General features: G+C 36.5%; 1 protein-coding gene across 1 annotated transcript; it reads right to left on the bottom strand.

Moving 5' to 3' along the window:
* Positions 1–1,902: 1,902 nt before the first annotated feature.
* LOC108666044 lies at positions 1,903–13,982 on the bottom strand. The gene is made up of 10 exons (XM_018152850.2): positions 13,927–13,982; positions 13,678–13,839; positions 10,963–11,150; positions 10,431–10,538; positions 9,431–9,558; positions 8,794–8,962; positions 7,362–7,506; positions 6,022–6,143; positions 4,327–4,484; positions 1,903–3,940 (listed from the first exon to the last, which is right to left on the bottom strand). The coding sequence occupies exons 2-10, from the start codon at positions 13,776–13,778 to the stop codon at positions 3,407–3,409; spliced, it is 1,653 nt and encodes a 550-aa protein (XP_018008339.1). The 5' UTR covers positions 13,779–13,839; positions 13,927–13,982; the 3' UTR covers positions 1,903–3,406.
* Positions 13,983–20,152: the final 6,170 nt, after the last annotated feature.

Genomic DNA, 20,152 nt, shown 5'->3' with positions numbered 1-20,152 from the left:
CACATTACAGTAAGCTTTACTTGAAATAATCCCAATAAACTTCAAATCAACAACGTGCACTTGAACGTTTTCAATTTCAGGTGCAGAACACCTGAAACACAAATATCGCAATTTTTTCAGGAATTTAACAAGATATTTCTAAATAAGTAGTTTTAATAGTTGCAATAAAAAAATAGTTTGAACGGGATAAATACAGGGCATTTATCTCGTCCCATAATTTGAAAAAATAACTAAGTAACAACTTCAGAAAGTTATTAATGCAGTTTCTAGTCTCAGGGTAAACTCTTTTATTTTATTTCTATGAATCCGGACTGGTTGGAAAACAACAAATGTACTGTTACAGAAGAGCGAAATACATAGTTGCAATAGCAGCCAAACTGATGGAAGTGATAGTTGAAAACTGAATATTTGCACTCGTCTAAGCGATTTGGTTTAATCACGTCACGTGATGTTATAGAAATAGGATTTCAGGGGAGGTAGATCGCCAGGTTCGTCAAATGAGAAAAGGTGAGCAGCAAAAGTTTTCATTGAAATTAGGTAAAGTATAGCTTTGAAGACAAAACACTACAAAAAGAGTCAGGACCCACATATAAGATACAAAAATATATATGAAAATGCAGAAAGTTAGAGCCTAATGTATAAAAACTTGAATACTGAATTCTAATCACCTCCGCGAATACATAACCTTCCACATGGTTAGGTTAAACTTAATTATATTAGTCAATATCAGATTCGCTCAACCGAAACAACAGGTTGCGAAAAACCGGCTTGACAAGGAACAAGTGAAGAGGTCCACGGCATGGTTGAACTATATAGTAGTAGTAGTATAATAGTTTGCTAGCGCTTCAGCTATCAAGCTATTTGGCACCGGAGGTCAAAATGTAGCATCGCCAGCGAGGCGGAAGGTCTCAGTTATTTAATATCTCAAATTAATCATCACCCACAAGCGGCGGAAGGTCTCAACTGTCCAGCCCGCTGGAGCTGGCTCGAAAGAAGCAGCGTTAGCATCTCAAAGGTTGACAAGCATCTTATAAGGTTGACCCACGAGAAGTTCCGTCTTTCAGTTCAGCTTTCTTGTTACGTCACTGAGATCAAGAAACGTAATCAAACCCGTCATTCCCATGACGGATTGGTTGACTGGTTTGATCACATTTCGGGGAATGGTTAATGCCTGTGACGTCACTGAGATCAGCGAGGTCACAGGCGAACAACGAACTACATCCGCAAAAATGAGCTTCTGATGGGTCAACCTTATACTAGTTCAACCATGGGTCCGCTGAGCCTAACGAACAATACGAATAAGTACACAGGTGGCTTGCATGGTAATGTAAACAGAAAATGAATTAGCGAGCAATGAACGTTACTTGTTTGCTCAGTGAATACATAGAAAAATAATGACAGGAGAGCTGCACGCTATAGTCATACCAATCAAAGAAGACATCCCAGTATCAATTTCCATTAATTAACTTCGATCCAATTTTTCGATATTTTAGAGATCGTCGAGTCAAAAGTTTCAAACTTGGATTTGCAACAATTGTGATAATTGTTGAGTATAGAAATTTCAATAAACATTTATTTATTCAGATTATTCGGGCCAAAATATCGCAAAAAGTAGTAGTATTTACTAAACTTTTTAACATTAGGATAAAACATAATTATTGTTGAATTCCTTCATTAAAATATTAAAACCGAATAGTTTTGATATGAACACTAAACTGTCAGGAGCAGCGCATAATTAAATTAACAAATTCTTCTGATAAATGGCTCCTCAAAGGCCCTCATTTAATATTTTATATCCTGCTCAAGAAAGTACCCTTAAGAAAGATTGGCTTCTCTAGAGAACATGCAACAGTGATAATAACGGTCAACATTTTTCGCAGTTAAATATGAATTCTTGGCGTGTTTTGTGAGCAGTAATAGGTGCTGTTAATCTAGGGACGCCTTTAAGCAAGCGTCCAGAAATATAGATTATACATCTAATATAATTTACGAACTTTACAGTCAATTATGCTTTAAACACGTACCCCACTAAACTAGATTCAAGACACTAAAAAATTAATCTCAATAGTTCATTATATATCAGTGAAATATATATTCATATCTAAGATAATGTTTACAGGAGTCACCTGCAAGCGACTAGTTGGTGATTTATGTCTTCAGTTATCACATAAACATTGCCCCAAAAATAATTAATCAAATCCTATACGTTAGCAATGCCAGCAAATTATCATAATATATCTTATCTAGTAAGAGTCAGAAAATTCGTAAATTCAAAGAAAATATACAAACGAAGATGTGTGAATCAAATTTTAAAAACTGATCATCTTAAGTTTTGGAACGCGATAAAGTAGGAATTACGAATGTTTATTAGGGTGTGATTTGGGGGAGAATGCGAATAGCAAGATAGAGGGCGAAGCAGTTGTTCCTATTCATGGGGAAAACTCTGTTATTGTTTAGGGTGGAATCAAAGCGACGATACATTGCGGATTGAGGGTATTTAAGTATCTGGACGTGCGTCATAAGGCTGTTAGAGCCAGGCAGTGGGTCTTGAGCGAGCGAGCAAACAAGCCAATTAAACGGCCGTGGCATAGGTAGTCGTCTGTACTTGGACGTCGTGACCAAGTTGGTGGTCAGTGTAGTGTTGATGTGCGAGACGTAACTGCCAAAGAGAAAACATAATGAAAGTGAATGACGACACGACATTCTGCGGAGAATCTTCTGTCAGCTCTCGCCGTTGTAAGAAAGATTGTTGACCAGCAGCGCATGACCGAGGACAGGATTCTGAAGATACCCGCGAACACCAATATGCGCTGGAGCGAAGACTGCGGAGAATACAACAGCGGATGCGTTAGAATCGATGACGACACGACACCCTTCAGTAAATCTTCCATCAACACTCGCCATAGTAAAAGGGGACTCTAAGCCACGGAGTCACGAAGATCCTGCGAGGCCGTCAATTAACAATAACTACGGCGGAACAAGTTGTAGAGAAGTCAACCAGCCCTGTGTCCGGGGTCTCCGTCCTAAACCCGGTGATGTACCAGTCTGGGGAAATTTAAGTTAGGTAGTTCTATTATTTTTGGAAAAGAGCGTATTTTACCAGAGAGTGACCAGTCTGTCTGATTTATTTCAGTGTTATAACGTACTATAGACGATAACTCCGTTCAATTTCTGTGCTTAGGTCTGTGTCGGATTTTTCTAATAAAGATCGTGTTAAACATTCATTGTGTTGTTATTCTTCATCCTCGTTAGCTTTGTTATTGCCGGATCGAGAACTTTATGTGACATTACAGCCACTACGGCTGGGATACCTGACAAATAAATCTATGAAGTCCCTCTAAAGAAAAAGTTCAAAATACTAATATCATCATCCCCCATCGTACATAAACTAATCAAACGAAGCATTTCAAGAAGAAACCTTCACTCTCTTTTTGGCATTCCGGAAAATTTTTGAAACAAGATTGCCCTTAGACTTCTTCTTCCTAATGTCGGTAGAAACAGGAGAAATTTCCTGCGAAGGAACATAGTTGGATGGAACATCAGGAAGAAGTCGTTGCAGAGAAGACGAAGTGTGCGCCGAATTCGTGGACACATTTGGATGATTACTTGACGAATTTGTTGCGCTCACTGACATATCGGGTAGATTTCTCGCTGAATTGGACAAGCAAGTCTGTGTAGCAGAATTCAAGGGAGAATCGAACACGATTATATTATCACCACCTTTATCATCATGTGTGTGTTTAGTACTAAACTTTTCTACTTCGTTTGATTCCTCATGAGAATCTATGGAGATGAATGACACATCGGTGATGGTGCTGGAGGAGGCGATGGGTCCATTGTTATTTTTACATAACCCGTTTGGATGTTTCAGGGACTCGTCCAACAAATCTTCCATGGCAGATTTAGATGTAACAGGACTGGATACGGTCGTATATGGAACCTGCATAAATCAGACACCATTAGAATTCAACAAATATACGTGGCACAGCATGACCTATTTTAAAAAAATCTAGCAAATAGGAACTACCATAATGCCTAACCAATGAGTGGGTTTTACCTCGGTGATGGTAGCAGGAAAATTAAGCAAATAAAACATCAACCTTTGTATCCACGCTTGCAGGCACTGATTCAATTCCCACACGAGTGATGAATCTATTAATCATACACACTTCTTTCTACAATTCAAATTAAAATACACATTAAATGATCATAAGTTTGCTATCTTGAAGTTCTATCTGAACACAAATTATTTTCATTTCGGGGATAGAGTTCCAACAATACACTTATGATGGCATTTGTTGTTCCGAAATTGGACCCAAATCGCACCTCATCTTCACTGGACGGCTTCCTGTCTCGTCTCCTCCACTTCAGGAGGCCCTGGTGGAGCATCCGGACTGCGTTCTTCTGAGGCTTGTCGTGAGTAGCTGGATTTTTGTCGCTGGTTCGCGGTTGCCCGTTGATCTCTAAACTAGCAGCTTGATTATCTGAAATTTCAAGGTATTCAATTTTGCTTATAATTGATGGAGAAAACGATAATTTATACACGAAATAGATACAAATTATCCTTGGGAGATCACACAAACCATTCCAATGATTGGAAAACTTTCAAAGTGTTAGAGATAATTGGAGATAATTCAACAATGAGGCACGGCGGTAGATAAACGAAACAAAAATTTAAACGGCTGATCAGGTAAACTCATTATATTTGATGTTTTGAAATTCTAGTTAGAAGGAAGTAGCATCGTTATTCATCAGTTCTGGCTTCCATATAAAAATAAAATGAGCGTACAATTTGTCAGAGCGCTAAAGCTAGTGAATAAAGAGCTGCTGCAGCATTTCGGCGAGACTAAATACGAAGTGATGCAGCAAAGCACCAGGTGACTCTCATATCAGATGATGTTTACACGAAACGTCAGCCGTTTACACAAAATATACAAGAAAGAAGTACAATACTACCAACCAACCCCAAAACTGAAACCTGCAGTCACACATCTCTAGCTCTGTGTTGGGCGGCTCAAGAACAATGAAACGGAAAACGAAACCCGTACTTCTAACAAAAAAGAGGCGCAGAAGCCTCCGTGAGAGGACATTTCCATTAAGGATCATCGCAATTATATTACATCCACAATATGGCATATGCCACTACACATAATGCACCTGCGGCTGATAAGAAAATCTAGTTCGAAATATATTGGAGCAATTGGAGCAACAGTCAACATTTCACGAAAATCAAAAATGGACAAAGCGGCAATGTCTGAGATTGATCCACTTGACGTCAAACGATCCATACGGTACGTTTCTTACCAAAAAATGATAAGCAACTAGTCTCTTTTGAGGTGTTGAATGAATAAATAAGTAACCATAGATACTCCAATTATACAGTAAATACTCTAATTTTACAGTCAATACTCAAATTTTAGTCAATACTCCAATGTCACGGTAAATACTCCAATTTTACAGCAAATACGTACTCCGATTTTATAGTAAATACTCTAATTTTACCCAGTTGCTCTCAACTCTAATTCTAAAATGCATCCTCTTGTTGTGAACTACGTAAGCAAAAATAAAATGGAAATTAATTAAGAAACTGATAATTAAAATCACTCATTATATTTTCACTTGAACCTAGGACAGATCCTCAAGTCTCACTTCTATATTAACCCTCCAGTTGTCTTCGTTTCCGGTATTTGCCTTTTACTTTCTAGGCATAGCGTCGGAAAAGCGGTTCATTTGACACGAAGACTACAGGAGATTTAACTCATGGTTGAACTATACAAGGTTGATCCACGAGGACATCCGTCTTTCAGTTCAGCTTTCTTGTTACGTCACTGAGATCGAGGAACGTAAACAATCCCGTCATTCCCATAACGATTGGTTGACTGGCTTGATCGCATTTCGGTGATTGATTAATGCTTGTGATGTCACTGAGATTAGTGACGTCACAGACGAACAGGCTACATCCGCGAAAATGAGCATCTCATGGGTCAACCTTATACTAGTTCAACTATGGGTTAAACTCACCTGCAGAAGGAGGCAGCGCGAGAACGTGAGGCTGAGGAACAGAACTATGCAGACGAGAAGGAAAATCATCTGCAGGCAGCTCCGTGATCCTGGCCATGGGCGCATCTATGGAGCGTGCTGGTCTGTAAAGTACACGAGTATTTCAGTATTTAATTTTTTGTGTAATATTCTAAAAAGAACATGGAATTTTTTGACAACAAATAGATTCTAATGCCTGTAGGGATTAGCATGAACTTCATCAATATTAACTATGAGTTTTAAATAAAAGAAATGATCCAGTCTAACAAGCAATTTAAACACTATGCTTTGAGTGAAGGTAGTCTAAATGAAAATCACATTCAACTTGATCCAAGAACATATCCAAGTAGAACAGAATATAACAAAGTGTGCGTTGTATTCATTAGGATGGGCCTGGGAGACTTCTATCATGTATAAAATTGCATATACTTCACTGAAGTATACTATGCAGAAACTAAAGAAAACCAAATCAGCATGAAAAAAGTGACTCCAAAGGCATTACATTTAATCAGATCAGTTTGGTGTTGGGGATTAGTCCCCAACAACAGAATAATTGCTGAGAAATGTATATTTAAAGTCAAAAGCCATTAAATGAATTAATTTTACTACGGAATTTTAAAGCTTCATTTCAAATTGAAAACTCAGCGCTAAGTTTATCAAGTATTCTAACTTATGAAATATTTATTTAAAATCAAAAACCATCTAATTAACTAATTTTAATACGGAATTTTAAAGCTTCATTTCAAATTGAAAACACAGCACTAAATTTATCAAGTATTATAACTTGTGTGCTATGGAATTTTAAAGCTATTTTTCAATTTAAAAACTCAGCACTAAGTTTATCAAGTATTCTAACTTGTATGCTATGGAATTTTAAAGCTCCATTTCAAATCAAAAAATCAGCGCCAAGTTTGTCAAGTATTCTAACTTGTGAAATGTTTATTTAAAATAAAAAATCATCGACTGAATTTATTTTAATATAGAATTTTAAAGCTCCATATCAAATCAAAAACTCAGCGCTAAATTTATCAATTATTCTAACTTGTGTTCTATGGAATTTTAAAGCTTCATTTCAAATTGAAAACTCAGCACTAAGTTTATCAAGTATTCTAATTAGTGTGCTATGGAATTTTGAAGCTCCATTTCAAATGCAAAACTGAGTGCTAAGTTTATCAAGTATTCTAACTCATGAAATGTTTATTTAAAATAAAGAACCATGGACTGAATTTATTTTAATATAGAATTTTTAAGCTTTAATGTAGAATTTTTAAGCTTTAATTTTAAATTGAAATCTCAGCACTAAGTTTATCAAGTATTCTAACTTGTGCACTATTGAGTCTCGCAGCTTCTTCCAGTAGTCCCAGTATCCGTGGGCGCGGAAGTAGTCGAGGCTGTGGCAGAACCTTATCACGGCCGGCCGCTCGCACGGCTCCAGCATGCATGGGATCAAGATGCGCTTGCGTTGGTCTGAAAACATTTTATTTATAGTTAGTGTATTTTACGAATTGTCTATAAAATTATTTTATGAGGTTTCCCTTCATTGTCACTTCGGTTCTAATTAAGGGATCATTTTGTATACGATTATTAGTATTATATTATTAGTCGAGTGTAATTTAATATATCCCAGAAAACCTTGGAACCTTTTAAAAATTAGGCACATTTCAAAAAAAGATATTCAATTCAGCCAATTATTCAATCATGAAATTTACATTGGCTGGAGCAAAGCCTCTCTCTCTCTCTCATATTTAATAATGAAATATGAGAAAGGCCTTTCCTTTCTTCAATTAAAGTTCATTATTTGATAATAAAGTTTGAGAAAGACATTGAATTCAAGCCTACTGCGTGCGATCTTCAATTTTTTTTTCTGGAGTTCAAGGTAAAAAAATATTTATTATATATAGAACATATGTACCTCAAAAAGTCAGAGTATGAGAAGGCTCGGTGGCTTTCCATAACACTGACATCAAAAACCATCACTTCAGCTAAATTAGGAAAAATTTTTTGTTAAATTGTCGGCTGTAAAAATCACTGCTCAGTTTGGCCTAATTTACATGACAAAGAAGAACTGGCCTTCCTTAGCGATGAAATAAATCACAACAAAGGCATCCTATGCTGAGAAGAATTTATGATATAACACGGCAAGAGATTGTACTTCTTATCACCTAGTTAAAGCCTAATGGTTTGTTACCCGATCTATCGGGAATAATTAGAAATACTCACCAAAACTTCTCTTAGTAAGCAGTAAGAAATAAAACGAATCAAATTAGATCAAATAATTCGACTGCAATATTTTTATCATTTGACATGAAGAATCAAACGACCTCATCCTAAAGAATGGCAAATGCGGCTTCTAAAATGAACAAAATCCATTAAACTCCTGTGAACAAATGTGTACATTTTTGACGAATCGACCAAATTGTTAAATGAAAACACCTCACTACTGGCGGTGACACTTAATAACGGAAGTAGAATAGTATCTCTACACAACTGAGTCAGAAAAGTTGACATTAACGTTTTGTCTGCCTTAAGATTGTCTTTTCGTCATGTCCTACCAAAAGATTAATCATGAGAACCTCATAAATTTTCAAGGCATTTATAAAACCCATAAATCACAACTTTCCCTCACCAACATAAATATTAGGAGAACCTCACCAAGGCTAAGGGTGCATGAAGTGTATTAAGATTGCGAAGTGTAGGAAGTATTGGTTCTGTGGCGACGCAAGGAAGTTGTTACTGAAGATAAGAGCATCTCACCTAAGCTAAGAGCGTGTGCGAAGTGCAGGAAGTATTGGTTCTGTGGCGAGGCAAGGAATTTGTTACTGAAGATAACCACGACGCGGGAGCAGCGTTCGGTGATCAGACGCACCACACTCGAGCTCTCAAACTGCAGGCCTCCTATCAGGTCGCGGTCCTTCACACACAGCTGAGAAAATATATAAAAAAATTTAGCTAGGTTGCACACACTGCCGGTCAATTTCAATTGAAATTGAAAATTTGTAATACTATTGACGTGTTATTAAAAAGTATACATAGATATTCTATAAACCAGAGAATACTTATCCAAACGCGAGCTCGTGAATATTAAAAACGTGCAAGTATAATTTAAAACTAGTTTGAAAACATGAACAATTCATTATTCCTTACCCAGACATATAATAAAAAATTTAAGTTTCTTTGTGTATTGAATGGGAACATTTATCAACGGATATAGATGGTGAATGGATTAGTCCAATCTTTTGCTGCTGTAATTTTGCTCCTACATTTAGGTCACGCATCTACGCAAACTACTAGCTAAATGTAGCTGAAGAAGATAAAAGCATGTCCCTTATCACACAAGACTCACTTCAATTAAGACCCACAACTATTATACATCACCTGTCATATAACTCACTCTAAGTCCGTACTCCCCTTCTAATTTCTCAAGAAGAGTGTGGACAAATGGCAAGTCTTCGTCTGCATGCAAGACCAGGGCATCGTAGTGCATTAGGCCTCCTCCTCTTTCAAGGCTTTCTTGGTCATCTGAGGTGCAGGTTTACAGAGTCTATATTAATTTTTATCCACAATTCCAATTTAATAATCACAAAAATAACCGAGAAGGTATCAACATTACGTTTAAACTTCCACAAGTAATGCATATTATACATTAATTTCTTCCATGATCAAAATAGTTTTCAGATGTTATTTTATATCCAACACTAACGGAATTGTCTCTTCCTAGGACAAAAATGTCATCAGCCCCAAAATCAGGTACGTAGCAGTAAATCAAATGATTCAAGTTAAAAAATCAATGAAATTCGACACATAAAATCCAACAAGCTGAGCATTGTTAGCAAACATTATCAAATATGCATATAAAAACAGCTAACAAATTAAGAACGTAAAAATTTAAGAGATTATTTATGGAAAATGAGATACAGGGGCTTATATTTTGTGCCTATTGATATTTTTTATTTATATTGATACTTCTAGTTTGATTGATATAATCATGTATCAAGATGCACTTTACTCAAATTGACAAACAGATCAAACACACTTCAACCATGACAACTTGGAACACAATGGATGGGCTTGCAACCCTTCTTGAAAACATTAGATGCATGGCTAACAAACTCACAACAGTAAGGATGCTGTCATCTTCAAATGAAAGGATGCATGACACATCATCTCACAGACAGTGAGGATATATCATCTTCAAATGAAAGGATGCATGACACATNACTCACGGACAGTGAGGATGTTATCATCCTCAAATGAATGGATGCATGACAGACTAACTCACGGACGGTGAGGATGTTATCATCCTCAAATGAATGGATGCATGAGAGACTAACTCACGGACAGTGAGGATGTTATCATCCTCAAATGAATGGATGCATGACAGACTAACTCACGGACGGTGAGGATGTTATCATCCACAAATGAATGGATGCTCTCCTGTTGCTGCAATGATGGATGCAAGGCAGGAAATCCCTCTCGATTGATGCGTTCGACGTCATTAGCTGAAAAAATGAAGTCAACAATGATATTTGTAAAAGGTGGATAATTACATGAAATTTAGTGGTAGGTAGCAATTTTAATATCTAAATAGAAAATTTCTCAGATGCAAATCCAGAGAAATTGTGAATTTCAACAATAACTTTGTGATAATTTTTCTTTAAAACAGAAATGAATTACAATTGCTTTGGAAAAATGTTATTTAAATGAATGCAAGGAACAATGCTAAAATTTTAAACCATTAATTTTTACAGATTCTTTGGCAGGAATTCTAATCCTACAATCTTATCATATGGGTACGTACATATTAGATAAATTTGTTATATGACAATCTACCACTTGGTACCTTCAATGCCAATAGAAGTTTAATTTGTTCAAAAAGCAAATATTTTACTTAATTTTCCAGCATATGAAAAGTAGAAAATCTACCAATTAGATGCATAGTGTCGTGTATGACATCATGCCGATCCATGGCCACAAGAGCAGATGTCAAGTTGTGCAGTGTTCCTCCAGCCTGGCCCCACAAGTGGAGACAGTGTGAGGTGAAGGATATGCGAGACGAGGCCCCAATCGATGGTACATCAAGGCGAGCATATTCAGCCAAGCCTCTCCAGTCTCTGTAAATCAAATAGCAGATTAGCAATGAACTTTAACAATAATAAAAAATATCAGGTTTTTAGTCAAGATTGTGAATTTCAAGTGTCATATAAATAAAAATAACTTGACATATTCCAATAAAATTCATTCAAAAAAGGCAGTTTTCCAATGAGCATATCGTACAATCAGGAAAAAGATCTACTCTCCAATCAGCAACTGAATTTTTTAAGACACAAGTTTATCATTATACATGTCAGTTTCTTGGTGCATTGATAGTGAATATATTCTGGTAGGCTTTCCAAAGATGGCAATCTACCTATATATATGTGTCATTAATGGCATTAAAAAATTTTGTTCAATTTTCTATCTAATAAATTGGTGTTTAATATAAATATCCTAATTACACAGAAGGGCAAGAAAAAACTCTCGTGTTTAATACTATGCTAACAGGCTTGGGCCCTGGAATATACCTATTCTTCAAGCCAGAACTTAAGCTAAAGTTCTCACCATTTTTGGATCTACAAGATTACTGCTAAAAAGTAACCTCCTATCTAATTTTGCCATTTGACATCAAAAGTGCATAATAGGGCGTAAAAAATTTAGTTGGAAAATACCTATTTTTTCTGAAACATATGGGCTCTAATATCACATAATTTTAGTGGGTATGAAATCTTGCTGCTGCAATGTTATGTATTTTTGTTTGATTGAAGAAATTGCAGTTCACAAATATGTCACTTAACAAAATTTCTAACTTCCACAGACCACAGTCAACACTCCAGTACCACGCTCCTGCCAAATATCCTATAAAATGAATGAACCCAAAAGGCTTTTTTGATGATTGCATAGTTACAAACGGTCACAACAGACAGCAGGATAAATGCATTTTTTATTTAAAAATATTTATTTTTTTTTTTTATAAATGCATTTTTTATTTAAAAATTATCACCTGTTCAGACAGTTCAGTTGCCTCTAAACTGAAGACAAATGTTCTTGTTATTGTTTCTAGGCTTAAATTAGAAATTTTGAGGCTTTGGGCAACATATGCACAGAGATGCACAGAACTTTACAATAAAGTTTGTGGCTCAAAAATAGCTTGGACCCCTGGATATGGTATTTATGGTTCAAAGAAATTAAATCATGGCTTGCAAATAAATACAATAACAACTTGGCAGCTTGCAAATTCCTTAAAATCCTAGCTTGAAAAATCTAGTTGCAGTTAAGAAAGTACTTAATTTTTTTTCCTCACTTGAGCAAATTTAAATTAAAAAAACAATTTTAAATATATGACTTTGGAGCAATTAAAATTTGATTACAAGGTTGGAATTTTCTAATCTAGGGTAGAGCAGGGCAGGAAAAGTCCTATTTTTGTCTGAAATATCGCGGCTCTAATATCATATAATTTCAGTAGGTATGAAATCTCGCGGCTCAAATGTCATAAATTTTTGTTTGATTGAAAAATCGCGGTAACATGTCACTTCATAAAATTTTCAACTTCCGCAATCCGCATTGCTTTACCGTTCCTGCCAAAATATCCTGCAGAAAAAACATAAACATCGTAATGTAAACAAATCAACTAAACGCTTTGTTGAAGATCGTGCATAGTTGTGGTCATGTCAAAGTGGTCAGACTGCATTAACATGTGCTCAACTTACAGTAAAGACAAATTTTATTATTGCCATTTGACTGTTTTAGGGTAAAATTAGAGATTTGGGTAACCCGTGCATGGACTTTGTAAATAAATTCGTGCCTTGTAAAGGGCTTTTCATGGCCAAGATATGGAATTCACGGCTTGGTGAAATAGAATCACAGCTCGAAGAAATGGAATCACGGCTGGCAAATCCATAAAACCACGGCTCAAAAAATTCAGTCGCGGCTCACCAAGCAGATATATTCCATGCCTGGGGTAGAGCATTAAGATGATTATATATTTAAAAAAATTATATGAAGTTTGTCTCACAAACTTACAAATAATACAATATCTATTTCCTATAAATTGGATTTTTCCAATCTTCAATGAATTTGACAAAAAATGCTAGGCTGGGAAGTGGGAGGCCTGAACTAGAAGAGAAAGAAAATTCTTCTAGAAAATTGAGCAGATTCATCATTTGAATCTAATGTGGAATAAATCCAGCCAGTGATCTACCTACTCTCCAAAGCCACTGTCCAAACTAATGCTATAGGCTAACTGAATTTTTAGAGCTAGCTATGAACTTTTACATTTTTGAGCCGCAAGTAAATTTTATTGAGCCATGAATCTCTATTTCCCAAGGCTTCCAAGCCAGAAATAATTTTTGGAGCCATAAACTTTTAATTCTCTATGCCGTAATTCAAATTTTTTGAGCCATGAATCCATTTTGTAAGCCATCAAAAGCAATTTTTGAGCTTCCAACTCATTTGCCAAACTTAGACTCAGAGCCACTCAGTTGGTCTTGTTCTGTAGGTAGGCTACCTGAATTCAAGATTGATGCTACAAAAAAAACTATAAAATGTAGATTCAGAGAGTCTTATACCTTGTTCTAAAATAATTGAACAAGCATATGTACAAACCTGTGCAGTCCATCAGCAGAGAGGAGAATTTTTTGGCCATCTAAAGCAGCAGAAAATGACGAGTGAGATAGTGGACCCAATACTCTTATTGAAGCTGACATGTTGAAATTTGAATGTTGTTGAAGCAATCTCAGAGGACTTTCTACCGTAGTTCAATTTTACCTGTAAAAAAAATTATTGCTTCCAATTAAACACGTGCATTTGACAACAATATAAAAATTTCATTATTTAGAGCATTGTTGAACTCACTTCCTAATATCTTCTTCTTCTTTTGGAGCTGAGGGAGCTCTGGAGACTCGTCCAAGGCAGCACTTCCTAATATCGCAATAACACAATATTCTGAATATTCAACAACCTGTTCCTAAAATACGGAAAGACAGATCGAGGTTTCTTGGTTGCACTGGGCATGGTTGAACTATTTAACTACCGGTAGTAGTTCATTAGTTGAGTAGTTCAACCATCGCACTGGGTTTCTATTCAAAGGTTTACAACCAATTTTAGAAGTTTAGACATATTTTTAGCCCACACAGAGTAATTGTCACCACACGCACTTCATTTTTTTGTAACCATATCCCTTGTACCCGTATTTTTTAGCATATCCTTCGATTTCTAACCTACGGCAAACACTAATTAAGATGAATTGAATATAAAGAAAATAACATGAATATAAATATCCCCATTGAAAACAGAAAATTTTGTAAAGTTCCTAATATATCAAGGTATTAGTTAAAGAAATTAATACCATGCTTGAATTACCGTTACCTTGATTTTGCTCAAAAAATCAAAGTTAACCTACGGTAATCCTATCTGATTTAGGTTTGCAGATGTGAGATTTACATGCTGGAGATGGAAACAGCAGGACGCAACAGCTTCTTCTGCCGGTCAATGGAATTTTCAAATCAGTTTAACTCAGCTTGTATTCCGGCAGTGAGTTCGGTATTTTTCGCATCCCGTTTATTTCTTAACGTTGTATCGATAATTCCCAAAGCATAAATGGCAATGATTCTTATTATCGTTATATATCATATGGAGGTAACTTCATCTGACTTGAAATATTTTATGTAAACATTTCTCATTTATTCTCCGTTTCTATTTTAACAAGTATCTATAGTAATGATCATGGATTGATTTTAGGTCTTATCAGAAAGTCGTTCTTTCAATCTTTGTGCCTTCATTGGCTTGCATCGCGATGGATTCACGATTTGTTTAAAATCTCCGGTTAAATTATTAATAAAGATTTGATTTAAACTAAACCTAAGATTTCTTTTTCAGATTTTCATTCAAAATATTTCATTTACATTTCCTCGGTGAATTGAGCAGATTGCATACTCTGAAATCTGGAGTGTTAAAATGTATCGGAGATCCGACTGTATTAAAATTCCAGAAAGAGATTTTGTTAACTCGGTTATATTTCAGGCAAATCTAATATTAACCTTCATATTAATTTCAAAGAACGAAGACAACTTCTCCAGCCTAATTTTATGCATATTCGGAACTCTGTGTTAATTTTTATTAATGAAACTCAAGTTGTGCGTAGAATTTTAATACGAGGGGGCTTCAAGTAGCTGATTGAAAATGTACATAACTGAAAATTCTATGAAAATAATATGGCTTCGATGCAGCAGAGCGATCTTGTATCAATTTTTTATAACGTGTTCACACATGAACCCTTAAATTAATGTTACAAACGCGGGGCGCTGCTTCAAAAGCAACGACCGTTCATGCAACGTGGCATCTGCTGAAATCGAGGCCAGGTCCAACATTAAATTCATGGTAAAGCTTGGGTGGAAGACCTGCCAATTTTTTACTCACTGGAACATGTTTATGGTGACAGTGGCTCAAATAAATCAGCAACCGACAAATGGATTAATTGTTCAAGTAGCGAAAGAAATAAGACCAAAGGTGACTCCTGCAGAGGCTACCAAATAAGCTCCATCCGACTTCGTTTTATTTCCAAACTGAAAAAAAAAATCATAGAAAGGTAAGCAGTTTCCACCAATTAAAGCAATAAAAAAAAAGCCCTAAATGGTTAAAATCACGTTACTCTCGATTACTTTTGCAAAGATGGACTTTCTGGTTAGTATCTGCGTTCGCAGAATTTTATCGACCTAGATAGAGCATATGTATGGAAACCTTATTAACTTGATATTTTTTCAAACGGTTGTTTTTCCACGATCTTTTTGAAGCCCACTGATTTATCCCTTGTTGATGCTATATAAAGGATTTCACTATTCATTTGGATTTTTTCTTTTAACTTAAGCAAAATTTTTTCAGGTTCGCAAGACTGATATATTAATATAATTATAAAAATAAAACTTGAAATGAATTATGAAATATGGAGATCAAGATCTACCCGTATTTATAGTTAATTGAAGCAGGAAGTAGGTTCCTTGTTCGATTGAAATTAGTTAGAACTAAGATTATCTAGGAAGGCGTTAGTCAACGTCTCTTCCCTTTAGTCATTGCACTTTTCTTCCTTATTTTCACAACTTAGCATTATTTCAGCAGCATGTTGACATATATATCGTTTTGCTTAATCCAAACAAAATATGGATAAATTCATTTTCGTCCGGTAGTCGGATGGTCCGATTGCGGTTACAAATCATGCCGCACTACCACAAACCTATACATAATGTATGTACTATAGCGCGTTAATATTTACTGTAAATGATAAACTTCATTCATACCTGAACATTTTTTTATGTTCCCAAGTGTGCATGTGTAATCAATTTCTTTGAAATGATGCATTTCTTCGTGATTTTTCTAAAATAGTGGCCATGAATAACTTGAATAGGTCAAATATTCACGTTATTCTGTATGACAACATTGAATCAATATTTCACATATGAATAATGCACCATGTATAACTAGCAAACGTAAAAATCAGCTGAATGAAATCAATGAACAAAATTCAAGCAGAACTTTTCGGTAACGCAGAGCGGCAGAGGCTCGGTAACGCAGAGGCTGCTTCAGTAGTTTTCCGCTACTCTTGAATTTCGTTTATGAACTTTGAAATCGTTGGCTCGCCAGTCTGCTTAACGACATTCATAAAAATTTCGAATATTGAATCAGCAATTTTACGAGCGAGTGCTTGGTCCACGAGTTGAGTGTTATAATTCACGTTGTACAGGAGTTGTCCATTGAAAGTGTGGATGCAGCTTATCAATTCAATCCCCAGCTCCTGTGACGCTGGCATCCAGTCGTAGTAGAGGAGATCTACATTCTGCCCACAGTTACTTAAAATCTCAGTGACGTCTCTCATGTTTGAGGTTGCGTAGGTGGAAACCTTGGGAGGAGGTGAATCCATGCCTTGAGAGTCAATGAACACAAATGGGTTTTTTCCGGTCAGCTTATTTATCAATTCAGGTTCCATGCTGTTCATTCGTTTCTGTTGGTCTTTAAATTTGGCGTGGTACTGCTTAGCGTGACTCCAGAAGTTTGCAACAATATTCGTGGATACATCAGTGGTGACATCCATTGTACCAAAGGCGCAACCATACGCGTTTTCAACATCGTTAAAGTAGCTTCGCTGGTCGATACAGTGAAGTCCTCCAATGGTGTATTCATCCTGCAGAAAGTTAGCGTCCAGCAGAGCTTGGACGATGCTGGCCTCGATCACCGAGCTGAATCCTGTGTGAACTGTAATGCCTTCTTTCTTGCAACGGCTAATAAAGTTTGCCGTACTCCTACTGTCAAGAATGCGAGAAAGGCATACTATTTTTGGTGGCGTTTTCGAAGGCTGTGGGTACGCTCTGCTAAGCAAGGCCTCGGGAAATGACTTCATCAGAGACTCTACCCGAGCGTCCATCAGCTTTGGGTCAGCCTTGAATGCATTCTCCAATTCTTGTGAAATTAAATCTTGCCTCTTTATGTCGAGCATTTGAGCATACTGCTGGCTATCATCAATGGGGGTCTCCGAAATTACATCGTTTAAAAGCATCAAGATGTGTCGTATGATTCGCACGCAAGTGTAGCCGTCGGTTATGCCGTGGTGGAAGCTCATCACAATGTGACAAACGTGAGGCAGTGTTTTGAGTTTTTTATCCGCGTTTTCCATGGTTGTTCGCTTGATATAGTCCTCATTTTTTGGCGAAAGAGGAAGGAATCGCACAGCCCATGCCGGCCCAACATCCAAGTTGTACCTGTAGCTCGCCATGCCTTGGTATACATCGTTGACATCTGCATCAGTGAGCGTCTGGAAAAAGTGCGCCAAAAAATTTCATTCGTGCAATACATTTGAGTACATTACAGTACCGAATGTCCCTAGTGTTGACCAGATTTCTTAATTTTTCTTTCTGAGCAACTGAAGCAGTCTACAATGAAAAAAAAAATAGAATAAATTATGTTCCAGCAGCCAAACCTGAAAATCGAGTGCCTCATGTTGCATTGTCCTCATCCAGAGCTGGCCGTCTCTCATTCCAGGCAACATTCTCAAATTGATCGTCTTCCTGTACATTAAGCAAACAGTGAATTTTTTCATCAACACCAACTTTTTGTAGCTATGATGTAAAGATGTTCATATTGCTATATTCATCGCCTGTCTATTTCTGTCGAAATAAAGTGAGTAGAATCTCAACGTTTTTGAGTTTAGAACTTATGGATCACTTAATCGAATGACAACACTTGAAGATTACTGCATTTCTAACGGCGATGAAAGCCGTTACATTATTGCTTACTCCATAAAATGATGAAATTAATTTCCTTATGTGATATTGCATCATATTTCTTGGGCTGATAAATTAGCCTTGAAGTCAAAAATAAATTAATATGTAAAGAGTTAAACAATTGTAGGCCAAAAAATAGGCATATAACAATTTTGTTTATTAGTTTTATGGCGCGTATTTCATGATATACCTTCTGAAAAACGTAAGATAATTGCGATAATTGTGAAAGATAATTCAACACGCATCATGTAAAATGAATCCCTCATACTATAAAAGAGTTAGTTTGTTTCAGCCTAACTGAAGGTATTTGTAAAAGAAAGGCGAACATGAACCGTGAAATTATTCAGATATTGGACAACTAGAAAAATATTAAAAATTTCTAATCATCAGAAGGAATGCAACAATCACCTCATATACCAGCAGCGATATGTGGAGGAGTTTTTAGAGCATTTTCTCATTCATGGAAAAAATTCCCTATTGTACTCGTCATGTCCGTCCGTCTGTCTGTCCGTCCGTCCGTCCGTGACTTCACGTTTTCGTCGACGAGAAAATGCGCTGTCACTCACTGCAGTGAGTACTGAGTTATATTTTTTATACTACCACACAATGTTGCACCACCAACACACACCTGAGGAGGTGCGTGAAGACTTCCTTGACATCGCATTCATCGACTCGACGGGATGTTGCAATTCGAAGAACGTAGCTGATGCCGAAGTTGTGCTCAGCGTACAATAGAGTCATAAACTGCTCTGAATATCCTGCTTTACGTAACCATCCTTCCTTCATGGTGGTCATTTCCGCAAGCATCTACTAATACAGTACTAATAATACTTAAAAGAATAAAAAATAATAGTTGAATAATAATAGTTAAAAGAATAAAAATAATAAACGCAATTCTGTGCGAACTGACCTAGTTGATTTTGAAGTTGACCTAGTTAGATTTCTGTTCTAGTCACAAAATTTTTTCTTAAATTTATGCATGCTATACTGTCTAGGATGAAGTGATTATTGAAATTTTATTTCCTGCATTGCTTATGATATTCCAGGAGACTTGCAACTCAGAAATTTAAAGCACCTGTCGTCGAAATAAATCAACACTCATACATACTGTGTATTCCGATCCTATAATCTTCCCCATTATTATTCGCATTATTGAGTCCTACCACATGATGCCACATGAAAGGCTTTTATTCACCGTACGGAACACTTCGGAAATTTTTGTTTAAATGTAATAGACCAAGAGCGAGTCGTGTGATTTATCCTTACCATCATGGCGCGATCTTCCTTTCAAGTGGAAAACATGATTAAATTCCACCTAAATAGTAGTGGAAACAAAACGCCTTAAAAATGAATTTGATCAATGGGATTTGAGTTCTGGAGAACACAGCAAAATTTTGCTTAAAGTCAATTGGCCCGAGCTGCTGCCCGGTGGAGTTAGTAATAATAATAATGGCGGTTCCAGCGTTTATTAGGCCATAGGCCTGTCGCCGATTCTTAACATCGCAGAACATTCACAGCATTTTGCGGTCTCGAACTCGCAACTCACTGCTACAATTCTGCTGTGCTCAACCGCCCGGCCTCCTTGCCGATTCTGACCAGAAACTGGCACACAGAGCTGGGATCGAACCCGCGCCTCTCTGCGCTAATCCTGGTACTCTGAACTTTTAACCACTGGGCCACCCTGCCCAGTAAAGCACCTTCAACTTAATTTGGGGAAAATAAATGCGCTTCTCCAATTTCTTCAGTCTACGTATTGAACCCTGTATAAATAACAGATCGCTAAAAGTTATACATATATAAATGCACAGAAA

This window comes from Hyalella azteca, unplaced genomic scaffold, assembly GCF_000764305.2.
Source record: "Hyalella azteca isolate HAZT.00-mixed unplaced genomic scaffold, Hazt_2.0.2 contig11415, whole genome shotgun sequence".
Taxonomy (NCBI): domain Eukaryota; kingdom Metazoa; phylum Arthropoda; class Malacostraca; order Amphipoda; family Hyalellidae; genus Hyalella; species Hyalella azteca.
Note: the sequence above shows the minus strand (reverse complement) of the source record. Positions and strands in the feature narration are given on the sequence as shown.